Below are 14,085 nucleotides of genomic sequence, written 5' to 3' on the forward strand. Positions count from 1 at the left end.
AAATATGTGGAGTGGGGTGCAAAGGATGAGACCCAAAGTCAGACCAAGGAGACTCATCATAAAGGCCACCCAGGAGAGGAGAGAGCACCAGGAGGTCAATAAAGGTGAAGGTCACAGAAGAGTCACTGGGGGATGCAAGGTGAGGATGGAGAGCAGGTCAGGAGCTTTTGGGGGTGGTCAAGAAAGAGCTGGAACCCGCAAACCCCAGAGGAACCAATAGAGCAAGAGCCAGGTGGGAGGTTTTGTGTGTTTTTGTTGTTGTAAGAAAGACTTGAGGGCACGTGGCCATCTGTGGGGAAGGGGTTGGGGTACTGGGAGGAGAGTCAAAGATGATGCTGAGATTTGAAGACCAAGGCAAATACCTGCACCTTGATGGAAATAAGCCCGGGAAAGGTGGTTTGGGGAAGCGTAGGTACTCCATATTGCCTCCCCCCATGCTGATCTGCATCAGCTGTGAGAACTGGAGATGCCCAGCCAGAGAATGGACCTCTGGGGAGATGTAAGGTCAGAGTGGCAAGATCACCACCCATGTGATCCAGGAGAGCACGGCACAGAGGGCCGCAGGAGAAAACAAAGAGGGCCCTGGGATAAATTTCAGGAATGGCCAAATTTAAGAGACTGATGGATGAAGGAGGGCAGGCAAGAGACCACCTGGAAGGTCCAGAAGCAGGTAAGCAGGAGTCAGGAAATTGAGGAAAAGTCCAAGGACCATCAACAGCCCAAATGACACAAAAAAAATCAAGAGTAATGAGGTGAATAGGCCACTGGTCTGGGGCTAAGAGTCATTATAATAACTACTGACACTGCTAAGCAGAGGGGAGGAAGAGGCCGGAATTTGGGCAGGAGAGGAGGAAGGGGAGGAGGCTGGAGCAGGCGAGGTCTGAGGAGGCAGAGAGGGGAAATCAAGCAGAGGATGTGCATCCAGAAGCCAGTATGTGCACAGGTTCCCACACTCCAACACAGCTGGAGAAAGATGGGGACACAGACACTGGTAAGGATAGTTAGGGAAGAAAGTACAGGAGATGAGACAGTGAGGAGCTGGAGAGAAGTGGGAGAATTCAGAACATCAGGCCAAAGCAATGAGAAAGAAGTCACAACAGGAACTCGACAGTGACAATGCTAGGTGAGCCAGGCCCACAGGCTGTGAGTGAGTGCACACGCGTGCACGCACGCACACACTCACACACATGCTTATGCCCACAGATACATATTACACCCACTTGTATACACACATGAACACACTTTCACACACACTTGCTGCAACATCAGGCTTGACTGACCCTGGGATATTGTTGGCCATCTGGAGGGCACTGTCTCTCCTACCTACAAACCATAAACCCATATTCCTTACAGCACAGAGACCCTCTATCCCACGGATTCTCAAACTTTTATTGGGTATGAAGACTCCTTTTTAAATCCGAAATTTTGTGGATTATACCATGCACACATACACACATACAAACACACAAATTTTTAGTTTGCATCCATTAAAAAAATACATAAGCTGGGCATAGCAGCACATGCCTGTAATCCCAGTGGCTTGGGAGGCTGAGGCAGGAGGATCATGAGTTCAAAGTCAGCCTCAGCAAAAGCAAGGCACTAAGCAACTCAGCGAGACCCTGTCTAAATAAAATAGGGCTGAGGATGTGGCTCAGTGGTCCAGTGCTCCTGTGTTCAATCTCTGGTACAAAAAAAAAAAAAACATAAAAATAGGGAACCACCATGAACTTAACCATGCTCTAAAATAATTTGCATTTTTCTTCATCACTACAGCAATCATACACATTAAGAAATTATAGAAGAGACCAGAGACATGGTCCATTATGCCATTGCTCCCAGCCTGCTGTAGCCCAGGATCAGAGAAGGCCCAGCAACAATGCTGTGGCCCCCACAGGTCTGTGGCTTCCCATCCCTGTGCCCCAGAGCTCTGCCGTTACATGAAGGCTCAGTCTTGAGGAGCCCCTGTGGATCCTGGAGAGATAGAGGAAAGGAAGACACCTGGGGCTCTTACCGTGTAGGTGGGACCCTCAGTCCTGTGAGGACGTGCTGGCCTCCTGGAGGCAAGGGACTGGGAAGGGAGCCAGACCGACTAGAGGATGTCCCCGCAGGCATCCCAGCCTTTGGGATGGGTGGGATCACGATGCCTCCCAGCGACTTCAGCATCTTCTCGTCATTGCAATGCAGGTATTGCGGGGAAATCTGCACCTGGGAGCAGAGGGGTCCTGGTCCATGGAAGCGTCCTATGCTGGATACTCGGCTCCTTCTGCCAGGAGCCACCTGAGAGAAGAGTGCTGGGAAGTGCCCACAGATTTCCCTTCTCAGTCCCATGACCCTGGGACCAGACCCCCAGCCTCCAGAAAGCCCCTTACTTCCTTATCACTCCAGGTGAGAAGGCTGGCAAGCTCTTTGGTGGTTGTAATTATTATTATTGGGTTTTTGTTTTCTTTCTTGTTTCAGAAAACTCTGAGAACATCAGAGCTAGAAGGGACTTTCAAAACATCTGGTCCAAATCTCTATTTTTGTAGATGTACCTACTGGGGCCTACACAAGGGAGTGACCTGCCCACGGTGACACAGGCAGTGAGGAGCAGAACCCAAATCCGAGTCCGGGCCCAGCATTCTTTTCCCTCTGCCACACCCCCAGCTTTAAATGGAGAGGGCCAGAAAGCAGGGGGAATTCTGAACAGTAAGACCAAAGAGGACAGGTGGCCAGGCAGCCTCTGCACCTCCACAGCAGCCACCCAGAAGTCCCAAGGGTTGGGATGCTGCACCTCCCCAGGAGGTGAAACAGGGCCCAAGCCTCTCCTGATGCCACCCCCACCCTTGAGGGCAGCCCCTGAGACATCTGCAGAAACACAGGAGCAGGGGTGGGTAGAGGATGGGAAGATGGACAATTGCAGGCAAGACTCAGAGCAGCAGAACCACTTTATCTCCTGGGCCCTAGCTCTCACCTCCTGGGGACCCTTCCCAATCCCCGGCAGGTCCAGGCTCTTCTCTTTGGCTCCGCTGGCCTCTGGGGTGGTGGGGATGCTTTGGATGGGAGGCATCGGCCTGGGCACCTTCAGCAGCCTCTGAGAGGTGGTGCGCGGGATGGTGCTCCTCAGAAGAACACCTTTAGGGCCTCCCCCGGGATCCAGCAAGGCTGTTCAGAGGTGAGGATGGGAAATGAGTCAGTCCCGGGACAGTAGGAAGTGGGGGCAGACTTCAGAGCTGCACCAGGGCCTCGTGTCCCGGGGGACGCTAGGATGAGGAGGGGAGAAGGCAGGTCTCCCGCCGCCCCACACCTATCAGTAGACTAAGCCAGCAGATGGCACCGTCCTTTTCCATTCCCATAGAATGGTAGAAATGCCAATCCAAGTGACCCACTGCAGAGGCAGTGTGGGTAGGAAGGCAAGCAAACTCAGTGCTGGATTATAGGAGCGAGGACAGTGGGTTCTGGCCCTGGATAGCAGCGGTGTGACCTCAGGCAAGTCGCTGTCTCTTTGACCCCGTGTGCTCCTCTGTAAATGGGATACTCTCAAAGACTCAGTGACCTCCCTTACATAAAATGCCAAGCTAGTTCCTAGTATGTGACAGGGCCAATCAATCCTTTCTACTCCCCACCCCCCCACCCTTTCCCACGTCTAATGCAGTGAGGTGGCAGCCGTCTTCACATTTCCAACATCACCTAGAAGACAGACGGCCCCCTCCCAGCCCTTTGCTAATACTTTATGTGCCCAACAGATATCCTTGCCCCTCCTGCCCCATCCCACCCCGAATAGTGTCATCATCTAGGCAGGTGCCCACTAAACAGCCCCAGTGGAACCCAGAAGTCATCTGGATACCTACTGATCCTCACAGCCTGAACGGCCTGGTACCTGACCTCAGGATGGTGGTGGCAGGGGGCAGGGCTCACCTCTTGAAGATGCCGCCATGCCCTCTGAAAGCCTCCGTTTCTTGAGCTTGTCCTTGATCTGGATGGTGTCCCGGGCCACACTGTTGGCCTCTGACTCCAGAGAGGTAGCAGGTGCCAGGGGGCAAGGCCCTAAAGTCAGAGCTCCAAGATTCCTGGGGTGGCCATTCCTAGCCTTCCAGTCCTTTAGAGGGATGTCCAGTTTGAGGTTGCCTGCATCCCCATGGCCGCTCAAGATCTCTGGTGGCTTCTCATTGCTCACCAGGACACTTGGCACAGGCTGGAGGGAGGCTAAAGCAGAAAGGGAAGAGTGGCTTGGCATGCAGGGCCCAGTGGCACCAGACACCAGCAAACCCATTGGTATGGCTTCCTTGGAGTAGGCAAGAAACTTGTCTAATGAATCTGTCATTCAATGTTCCTGTCCTTCCTGGGGCAATCTAGCCATCCAATAGTGTCTAAGAAGCACCGAGCAAGACCCACATCATGAAGTCCTCAGGGAATAAAAAGGGATTCAACATCCAGCCTGTCACAGCATAGATGAGAGGCCATAAGTACTTAGCAAAGGCCAACTGCCCAAGGACCACTGTCCACTGATCTCCAACAAATCCATTCAGTACCATGGAGCGCTGGATAATGCCAACCCCACATGGGGAAGTTGGGTGATTTGGAGCAAGTCATGCTCATAGGGGGACACTTATTCAATTGTTCTTTCAATCAGCATTTAATAAGCACCTACAAGGTGCCAAGCACTATCCAGGCAGTGGAGGTCAAATATGACTATGTGAGGCACAGTCTGCCATTAAGGGACTTTGGATCTGTTAGAGGAAGAAGATGCATCATCCGTAAATAGGTTCAGTACAGGTCCCCAAGAGAGGTCCTGTAGTGAGGGAAGCAAAGGGCCCAGGAGGCCAAGCCCTACAATGCACTTAGTGGGGAGGGGTGATGGGGAAGACCCTGGTGAAGAGGTGGCCTTGTGGATCCCCCCAGGACAAGGGAAAGTGCTGACAGGGGACCTTTCAGACACTCTGCAGGTCTTCTTGGGATCTCTTAAGACAGGCCTTAAGAGAGGCACAGAGCCAAGAGTACCTGCCAATAACCATGGGTGTTTTCAGCAGGGACCACAATACTAATAACACCCACATAGCCAGACATGGTGGCAGGCACCTGTAGTCCCAGCTCCTAAGGACACGGAGGTAGGAGGATCACGTTAGCCCAATAGTTCAAGGCGAGGTGAGGCAGCAAAACAAAGAAAGCATTAAAGAAGCAAAAAGGACCCACGTAGCTTGAGAACAGCTGGGCGTCCAACACCCTCATCTCCCTCCCCAGTCTAGGGCCCGAGCTCTGCGCTGGGGTCTGTGGCCCTGACTGGGCTGTTGCCAGGGGAGCTCCCCATCACCTGCCAAAGTTCTCGGAGAGGCCACACAGGGCTCTCAAAGGCCATTTGGTGTGTCTGAGTCACCAGGCTGGGTCCTACCATCTTACCTTCTCCATAAGCTGGCAGATTGGAGTTGATGCCTCCAGGCGGGGTCCCTCGGGGCCCAGCACTGGTCCTAGGGACACTCCCACAATACACAGCCACTGGAGCCAAAACCTTGGCTAGGGACAGAATCACAGAATATGTGTATCTTAGAGGCCTCCAAGACCAGGGCGAGGCACAAATCCAAACACAAATGCAGACACCTAACACTCTGCCCCCAGGGTCTCTGCCTGAAAGACCAAGGGCATGTGGTTGCCCACACCTATCCCCCACCTGCAGATGGGGGGCCGGCCAGGTGGGGGGCCTGCAATCTCCATCAAACCCCACCAACCCTGCTCAAGCTAACTTCTCAGCCGGTACCATCTCCTGCTTCCCACTCTGATCTCCTCATCCTGACTTTGCTCCAAACCCCTGGCCATGGCTCTTCAGATTTCTCCATCATCCAAAAGTGCTGACCCCACTGTCTGCAGTACCATTCTCTATCAAGGTACATATCATACTTGCTGCTGCCGTTGGGCCACCTCCTCACTCCTACCTGCTTCAGACCACCTCCTAACCCACAAAGCCCTGACTAACACCCTAGCTGCAAGCATCCATTACCTAGCCACAGTTCCTCTCGGAAGTCATCTTCCCTCCTAAACGCACCCCGCCCCCAGCATCCTTCATCCAGCTGCAGACACTCATTAATGCTCATCACTGCTCTGTGCAGTGACTCTGGCATACAACAGGGGGATAGGGGTGGGGGCAAGGCTGACTCAGCCCTCGAGTGGGAGAAGTCTGGAGGGGGAACAAAAGGATCAACAAGCAATGACAGTGGGGCCCTGGACAGTGCCAGGGAAGGCTTTTCAAAGGGAGGCACCAACAGACTGAGATCAGAGAAGGAGCCAGGAAATGATGAGTGCATAGCTCAGTTAAGCCATCCCCTCTTTTAAAAAGCCTTCCCCCAGCTGGGCACAGTGACACATGCCTGTAATCCCAGTGGCCCAGGAGGCTGAGGCAGGAAGATGGAGAATGCAAAGCCAACCTTAGCAACTTAGCCAGGCCCTAAGCAACTCAGTGAGACCCTCTCTGTAAATAAAATACAAAGAAAAGAAGGTGCTGAGGATGTGGCTCAGTGGTTAAGCACCTCTGAGTTCATTCCGGTACCCAAAAATAGAGCCTTCCCCCTGCTGTGTCCTGCAGCCTCAGGCACACCTTGCCCTGACACTCTTCCCAATCTCTCTCGCCCTCAGGCCTGCCCTTGGCTTCCTTAGTACCTGCCATTCAGCAGGCACCTAATAAATGTCAATCTTTCATTCTCCTAGCTCAGTCCCTCCCTAACACACCTCAGAGGCCCTAACCCACTTCTCAGAGAAGCCCCCACTCAGATGGAAACACAGCCTGCCTGCCCTCAAGATGCACTGCCCCAAGACTGGACTCAGGAGTCGGGGTTCTCGTTTCTGTCACCGTGTGGCCTAGAGGAAAAAGCTAACCTCTCTGTGTCTCAGTTCACGCAAAGTTCAAGTAGCTGGAGGCACCAGGGCTTCATACCACAACATCTTCTCTCACTTCCCTGCTAGAATCTAATGTCAGGTGCTGATTTATTCCTAAACTATGCAGTTGCTTTCAGATTAATCTGTCAGAGCCTCAGGGTGTCCTGCCTGAGCACCAGGCCCAGTCTCCCAAGATGACGGGCTCTGGCCACCCTGATTCTCTACCTTCTGTCCAGAGGTCATCTGGCCCTTGGGGCTAACCAGCTTTGCAAGTTACAGGTACCCACTTCACCTGAGGCAGAACCAACCTCCTCTTTTCCCAGAGGAAACTAAAGCACACACAGCAGCTGCCCCAAAGGCAGAGCCAGGCCTGGACCCCTGTCTTCCTACCCTAAGAGGATTCTATTGCACAGTTATCGACATCCCAACCTTCAGCCCAGTGAGCTGGGAGACTCAAGGGGTTGGCGAGGCCCAGCAAGAATGTTCTGTGGCTGAATTACAGAGTTCTTGCTCCCCTACCTGGTCAGCTAAGGAAACAAGTCGTCCACAACCCCAAGGCCCCACGCCCCCGCCCATCCACACACTCTTGACCACAGAACAGCAGGGGCCCCTTGAGGAGCCAGCCCACTCTGCCTCAGAGAGTGGAGGCAAAGCCCAGGCCGGATCTCCAGAACCCTCAAAGCCCCTGCAGGCCAGGGAGCCACCAGACAGGTGACAGAGCAGGGAGGGCCAGTGCCAGCATGTGAAGAGCTGGGCAGGGCTGGAGAGGCACAGCCACCTCCCGACAGAGCATGATCCGAGGAAGGTCCCCCACCCTGGGAAAGGCCAGGAGCCGCCTCCCTGGGTGCTTCTCACCTGAGGTGACATCGTCTCGGGTGCCCATGCCCCCGGGGGAGAGGCTGTCCAGAGGCAGCAGCTAGGCCTGGGCCGTGAGTGCAGGCCTCGGGGGTCAGGATGGTTCTGACCTGTGACATCCAGGGACCTGTGGTGGGAAGGGCAGGGAGAAGTCAGTAAAAATGGGCAACAGCACAGGGGCCAAAACCTTGCTGAGGCGAGCAGATCTGCCACTGACCCAGGACACCCAGACGTCTTTTCGGACATTTGGGCTGATCTCAGACACCTCAGAGTTCCTAAGTCCCAAGTCAAGTCCAAGGCCACTCGACCCTGTGGAAAGCATTCGTGATGGAGAGTGTCAACAAAACCCAATGAACCCGCCATCGCTTTCATGGACACCTTTAGGATCCAGAGTGCAACTCTGACACTTTTTCCTTCAGTTTCTGTTTTCTCCTAAAGCCCTTCACGCTCCACCAGCTGCCCCCAAAGCCCATGTGAGCCTAGAGACTTTGCGCTCACCGCACCCAAGCAGCCAGCAGCAGGTTGGGGCTTGTCTGTCCCCATCTGCATGGAGTTCTGGGCCTTCATGCTCACCTCATTGAAAAAGCCACACCTCTGACCCTCTGCCATCTCGCTGTCCTGTGGCTGAGACTTGGCCACTCCAAGGCTCTTCCCAGCCTCAGGGGCCAGTCCTCAGCTTTTACCCTCCACCTAATGTCACCCTCCCTGTGCAAGGCTCTGTGATTTTACACAATTTTATGAATTCTTTGCTGAAATGAGGGGTCAGGAAGGTAGACAGCCGGAGCTGGTCAGTGGTACAATAACGTCCCAGTCTCTACCCAGAGAGCTGTTCCCTCGAGATGTTATCTGGGGACAGGGCGGGTACTGTGCCAACTCCCTTCTGTTGAGCAATAAATCCCAACTCAGGAACTGAGAAACCTGCCTTCTATCTGGAAGCCAGCCTGCCACGGAGGTCCCCACCCAGGTCCCAGAAGGCAGAGCAGCACCTAGCAACCCCCTGGCCAAACAGGAGGCAGCTCAGCCCGGCTGCCCCCGCCCAACTCCACCGGGCCCAGTCTCCTTGCTGAGCCCCCCAAGTCGCATGGGTTCTCTGTCCAAAGGGAGATTAGAACGCGGCCACATAGGGTGAATGCAGTCACGTTTGGGGGTGAGAGCACTTGTCACAGCAAGGTGAGAGGATTCCATTGCACAGTTATCAGCACCCCGACCTTCAGCCCAGTGAGCTGGTAGACTCAAGGGGTTGGCGAGGCCTAGCAGGAATGTTCTGTGGCTGAATTAAAGCCAAGAAGCTGGAGTTCAAGGCTTTGGGGGCAGTGAGAATTACAGGCCCCATCTGCTGTGCATCTCTCTAACCAGAGGAAACCCGTCATATGAAACTGTGGTAGGAAAGCAGCGCTCCCCATTGCTGCAGACCAGAATCTCCTGGGAACTGGTTGAAATGGCAGATTCCTAGACCCCACCTCAGACCCCTTACTGAAGTGGTTCTTCTAGGAAGGAGACTGTGAGGATCCATTTTTTGTTTGTTTTGTTTTGTTTTGATTAACTCCTAAGTGATTTTGATATTCAAACAGGATTGAAAACCACTGGGCTATAGTTCAGATTCATTTGGCAATAAGGACTCAGCCCTAGTTCTCCCCTTCAGTTGTCAAGGTGGTTAGTGCTGCCTCCGTTTCCCCCCAAGAGCTCCCTCTCTCCTGCAGAACAAGAATCCCCGCCTCCAGCCTCCCAGGCTGCCCAGGCTCCTCCACATCCTCAGGGACACCTGGAGCCACTCCACACCAGCCAAGTCACCCCACCAAGCAGAGCTCCTGTGAGTCCCTATCAGATCTGCACCTTCAATCCCTCAGGCACTACAGGTCTAGAGACCTAGGATCTCCTAGGTACCTGCCCAAGAGGAAGTGGCCACAGTTGCTTATGGACAACCACATCCTGCAGGACAGCAGTGAGGGGCTCCCCCAGGGAAATCACTCAGGCCCAGGATCTACTCAGCAATCCACACCCCAATTTTAAAAATGAGAATCAGATATTCCAACACATACGTGGACAGAGCCTTGGGTTTATCATAGACACCCCTTAGCACCTGGCCCCAGGACACAAGTCACAGACCCTGTTTGCCCCGTACTCCACCAGCACTAAAGTGTTTCTCTCGCCGTCAGAACAGCCAGCCCCTGACCTAAAGTGCTGAACGAGCCAGTGGACTGTGGTGACCAGGATTTTGTCCTCACTCCTTGAGGCCCTGCATTGCTACCCTTGGCCTCATTCACAGCTCAGGGAACAGATGATAAGTGACCAAGATAAGTGACCTTTGTCTACCCCTTCCATTAAAGCTATGACTACAGACGTTCCATGGTGACTGGCACCATAGGAATGAAGTAAGGTGACAGAAGGGACTCAGGTTTCAGGAGGAGAGGAAACAAAGCTAGGACTGGCCCAGTAAAGAGGGTCAGCCCCAAGGACAAAATCCACTGCCCCAGTGTCTCACACGGCCCCAGGAGCCAGAGCTCCGTGTCCACCTTGCTCCCCAGGGGCCTGGGCAGAGCACTGTCCCTGAGAGACGATGGAGACAGGAGGGCAAGGGAAGGGCCCTGTCGAGGACATGCACACGCACAGCCGTACAGTTGTGGCAGGCCAGCTCTCCATCTCTATGAGATAGCCCCAGGTGACACAGATGCCTGTCACAGGGAGGAGCCGTGTCTAGAGCAGGAGGCTCAAACTCGACAGGCCCTCCTCCAGCTGTCACCCACAAGCCCTGTTTCTAATGGTGCTCTCTGTCACACCATCAGGGCGGTGAGTGCTCCCTGTGAGGCAGGGCGAAGGGCTGGCTGGTCACTGTCCCTCCAGGCAGAATGATGAACATTCACCGTCACCCCAGGTGAAACCAGCACCCACTACAACATCAGGCAGGACTAATGAACATGGACTGTCACACCTGGTGGGGCGAGGGGACACGCACTGTCAACCAGGCTGGGCGAGCCACTCCGCTGGAGAGACGCCCAGTGAGCCCCTGCTGCTGTCTGATAAGGAAACCTGGAGATGCTGCAGTGACCAGCGACACCCTGCTGGGCCTGGAAGGAAACAGGGGTGGGGGGGGGGATGAGGTAGGACACCCTAGCCAAGGCTCAGCCTGGGCACACACGTGGAGGAACAAACACACCCGTGAGTCTCGGGGCTGGGAGGTGGGGGCTGCCTGAGGGCCCTGGAAGGCTCTGCAGAGTCCCGGCTTATTCTACAGCCCAAGAAGCTCTCGCAGAGAGGGAGGACACCATTGACCTGTGTTTCCTGCAGACGCTCAGTGAGACTCTGGAAGGACTGCCTAGGGGAGCAGAGGCTGGGACAGACTCTAAGGACTGAAACTTAGAGACCCTTGGGCCAGCCTCTGGCCTGGCTGGACCCAGAAAAGAAATAATCAGACCAAGATGTGCCACCAGATACAGGCAGGATAGAAAGGATAGAACACACTTGAGGATAAGGGGCGGCCACTGCCCTCCTCATCACGCACACGCACCCTTCCCCACCATCAGAGGATGCAGTCCAGCCATAAACCTCAGGGGAACCCCTGGGTGGCCTCGGGTGACCTCCTGGACTCTGACTTCCGAGGCTCAGACTATCACGGAGGGTCTGAGGTCCACGCACTCATATCACAGGTACTAGGACACAGAGGCATGAGGCTCAAATCCAGTACCTGTGTGACGAAAGGCTCATCACTGAACTTCTCTGAGCCCCAGTTTCTTTAACTGCAAAAATGTAGATAATTCCTATCTCATTTCAGTATTTAATAAATTAATATGACCACTTAATACTCTGGCCCCGTCAAGTAATCAATACACACTGGCATTAGCAAAATTGCAGTTAACAAAACCCAGGGCAGCAGCAGATGGACAGACTTGGGTGGACGAGGCAGGAGGGTGAAGAGAGGGGCTAAGTGTGATTCCGGGGCTTGGCAGTTCCGTGTGGAATACACCTGAGAAAGGTTTGGGAGGGAAGCCGGCAGGAATGACAGACTGACTGGATGAGGACAGCCGGAGATCTAGGCTGAGTCTGGGGTGCTGGGGCATCATTCCCTGCTGAGATGGTGAACATGGAGCAGGTGCCGGAGGCCAGGAGAGACACTGAGTCCTGGTTTGGGCAGTATGGTTTGTGTCTCCTCTGGGAGACCCGGATGGAACCATCCAGAGAGCAGCTGGTCTGAGGCTCCACAGAGGAGGGACTGGGTTGGAAATGTCCTCGACCCACAGCAATGGAGGCTGCAGGACAGAACCAGAGCCAGGAACGGCAGAGATGGGCACAGAGCAAGGACGTTGGGGAGGACAGGAGAGCAGAGAGGGGTTAGAGGGTCAGCTCAGCAGAGATGGAGGTGGGACAGGACCAGGGACGCTGGCTGGATGTGACCAGCAGGGACTCTGCCAGGAGGTCTGTGAGAGCATCTCTGTGCACTGGGGACAGAAAGCTGCTGCAACACGGAAGGTGGAGAAGCTGACACAGTGAATGTGACAACTCTTTGGAAGTTAGATGAGACCATCAGGAGAGGGACAGGGCAGTAGCCCGAGAGCCATGAGCCTGAATGAGACCAGTTGTGCTTTTGTTTGCACTTTTCTTTTCTTGCTCTACCAGGAATTGAACCCAGGAGTGCTCTACCACTGAGTTACATCCCCAGCCCTTTTTATTTTATTTTGAGGCGGAGTCTGGCTAAGTTGCTCAGGCTGGCCTTGAACTCGTGATCCTCTTGCCTCAGCCTTGAGGGTCTCTGGGATTGCAGGTGCGCTCTTCTCTGCTTCTTTAAAAGTGGGAAATACTCTAGCATATTAGGAGGAGGAGGAAGAGCCAGAGGGGAAGGGTGACTACAGGAGGGAGGGACCGGTGAGGGACAGAGCAGGATCCTAGCATTTGCTGCAGGGAGGAGGCCTCAGGAGCCAGGAGGTGGAGGGTGCCAGTGAGGGGAGTGGGGATGGGACAGCCAGGGGAAGGGTCATCAGGGAGCCACAAATGGCCAGTGGTGGAGGAGGAATTCTAGAGAGCAGTGAGGTTCTAGAAAGATCCTGGAGGCTGTGTTCTGACTTCAGAAAAAACAGATGGATTCTATTCTGTCCCTGACGTGCCTCCGTTTGGGGCAGCCTGGGTCAGGGCTGATTCCACCAAGAGTCCCATCTTCTTGATAATTCATCGCCCTTTCTAGAGCCAGGGTCCTGAAAGCCACCTCTGCCCCCACCCAGGAGACTGGTGGCCACACCCACCAGGCCCTGGCTCCAGCTGTGACTGGCTCCTGGGCCAGCAGGAAGGCCATTCACAGATGAGATACCCCCCTGCCAAACCCCAGCCCCCTTTGCCAGCTCTGGAGCACCCTCACTGGCTGCAGGTACCATCTCACTTGCCATCATGAGATAAGGTGGGGCCAGTACTCCTGGGACGCTCTGAGCCCCACCAAATATGAGGTGCGGGTCAGCTAGCAGCCACGGGAATACAAAGACAAGCAGGAAGAGTGCCAAACGCAGAGCCTGGCACATACTAGCAGCATGAATGAACAAATGGATCCCAAATGGGAGTGAGTCTTTATAGATTGTCTTACTGAGAAGACACTAAGCGAAGGAAATGAACATTTCTAGGTCCCATTTGTTACGTGTACGATATGCTTCCAAGTATTAGGCCACTGAACTTCAGAAACAGCAAGAAAGTGGAGATTACTGCCCTCATTTTATAGATAAGACGATTGAGGCTAATCGGGGTCACAGAACTGCTAAGTGGGAGAGTCCGGACCAGTGGTCTCAGCTCAGGGAGACGGTGGCACCCAGCATTTCAGAGTGTGTATCTGGGAGTCAACAGAGGTGGATTAAACGCCATCGCCTGCTAGCTGTGTGACCTGTGGCACATTTTTAAACTTCTCTGAGCCTCTGTTGAACTGCAAAATGGCAATAGTGTCAATTTCACAAGGTTATTGAGAGTGTTCCAAACGTACAAAAAGCATTTCATGTTGCATCTGGCCCCCAGCAAGTACTCCATAACACTGCCATTCATGTCACTGTTTGCTTGGTAACTTTTGCCATGTTCAGCTGTGAGGGAGAGGGGACTCTCTCTCTCTCTCTCTCTCTCTCTCTCTCTGGTACCAGGGATTGAACTCAGGGGCACTCGACCACTGAGCCACATCCCCAGCCCTATTTTGTATTTTATTTAGAGGGTCTCACCGAGTTGCTGAGGGCTTTGCCTTTGCTGAGGCTGTCTTTGAACTCGCAATCCTCCTGTCTCAGCCTCCCCAGCCACTGGGATTACAGGCGTGTGTCACGGCGCCCAGTGGACTATGTCTTTTGAAAGCCTTTAGGACAGGAAGCAGCAGAGGCCTGGCTGAGGTTGAGTGGCAAACGTAGGCCCTGCTTCTTGGAGCAGGATGGCCTTTCGTTT

The 14,085-nt window shown here is 54.0% G+C and overlaps 1 protein-coding gene across 3 annotated transcripts in view; it reads right to left on the reverse strand.

The window, feature by feature from the left end:
* The window catches only part of Togaram2 (TOG array regulator of axonemal microtubules 2), a 60,913-nt gene that overhangs the window by 33,323 nt on the left and 13,505 nt on the right, over positions 1-14,085 (reverse strand). For 2 of the 3 annotated variants that reach the window (XM_048804599.1, XM_048804598.1), the window contains exons 2-6: positions 7,696-7,822; positions 5,374-5,487; positions 3,895-4,182; positions 2,951-3,141; positions 2,012-2,277 (exon numbers count right to left, since the gene is read on the reverse strand). In XM_048804599.1, the coding sequence (XP_048660556.1) occupies positions 2,012-2,277; positions 2,951-3,141; positions 3,895-4,182; positions 5,374-5,487; positions 7,696-7,723 (887 nt within the window). In that variant the 5' untranslated portion in view covers positions 7,724-7,822. The remainder of the gene's footprint in view (positions 1-2,011; positions 2,278-2,950; positions 3,142-3,894; positions 4,183-5,373; positions 5,488-7,695; positions 7,823-14,085) is intronic. The other variant, XM_048804600.1, reaches the window with a different exon arrangement.

The sequence above is a fragment of the Marmota marmota genome, unplaced genomic scaffold (assembly GCF_001458135.2).
Source record: "Marmota marmota marmota unplaced genomic scaffold, marMar, whole genome shotgun sequence".
NCBI lineage: Eukaryota > Metazoa > Chordata > Mammalia > Rodentia > Sciuridae > Marmota > Marmota marmota.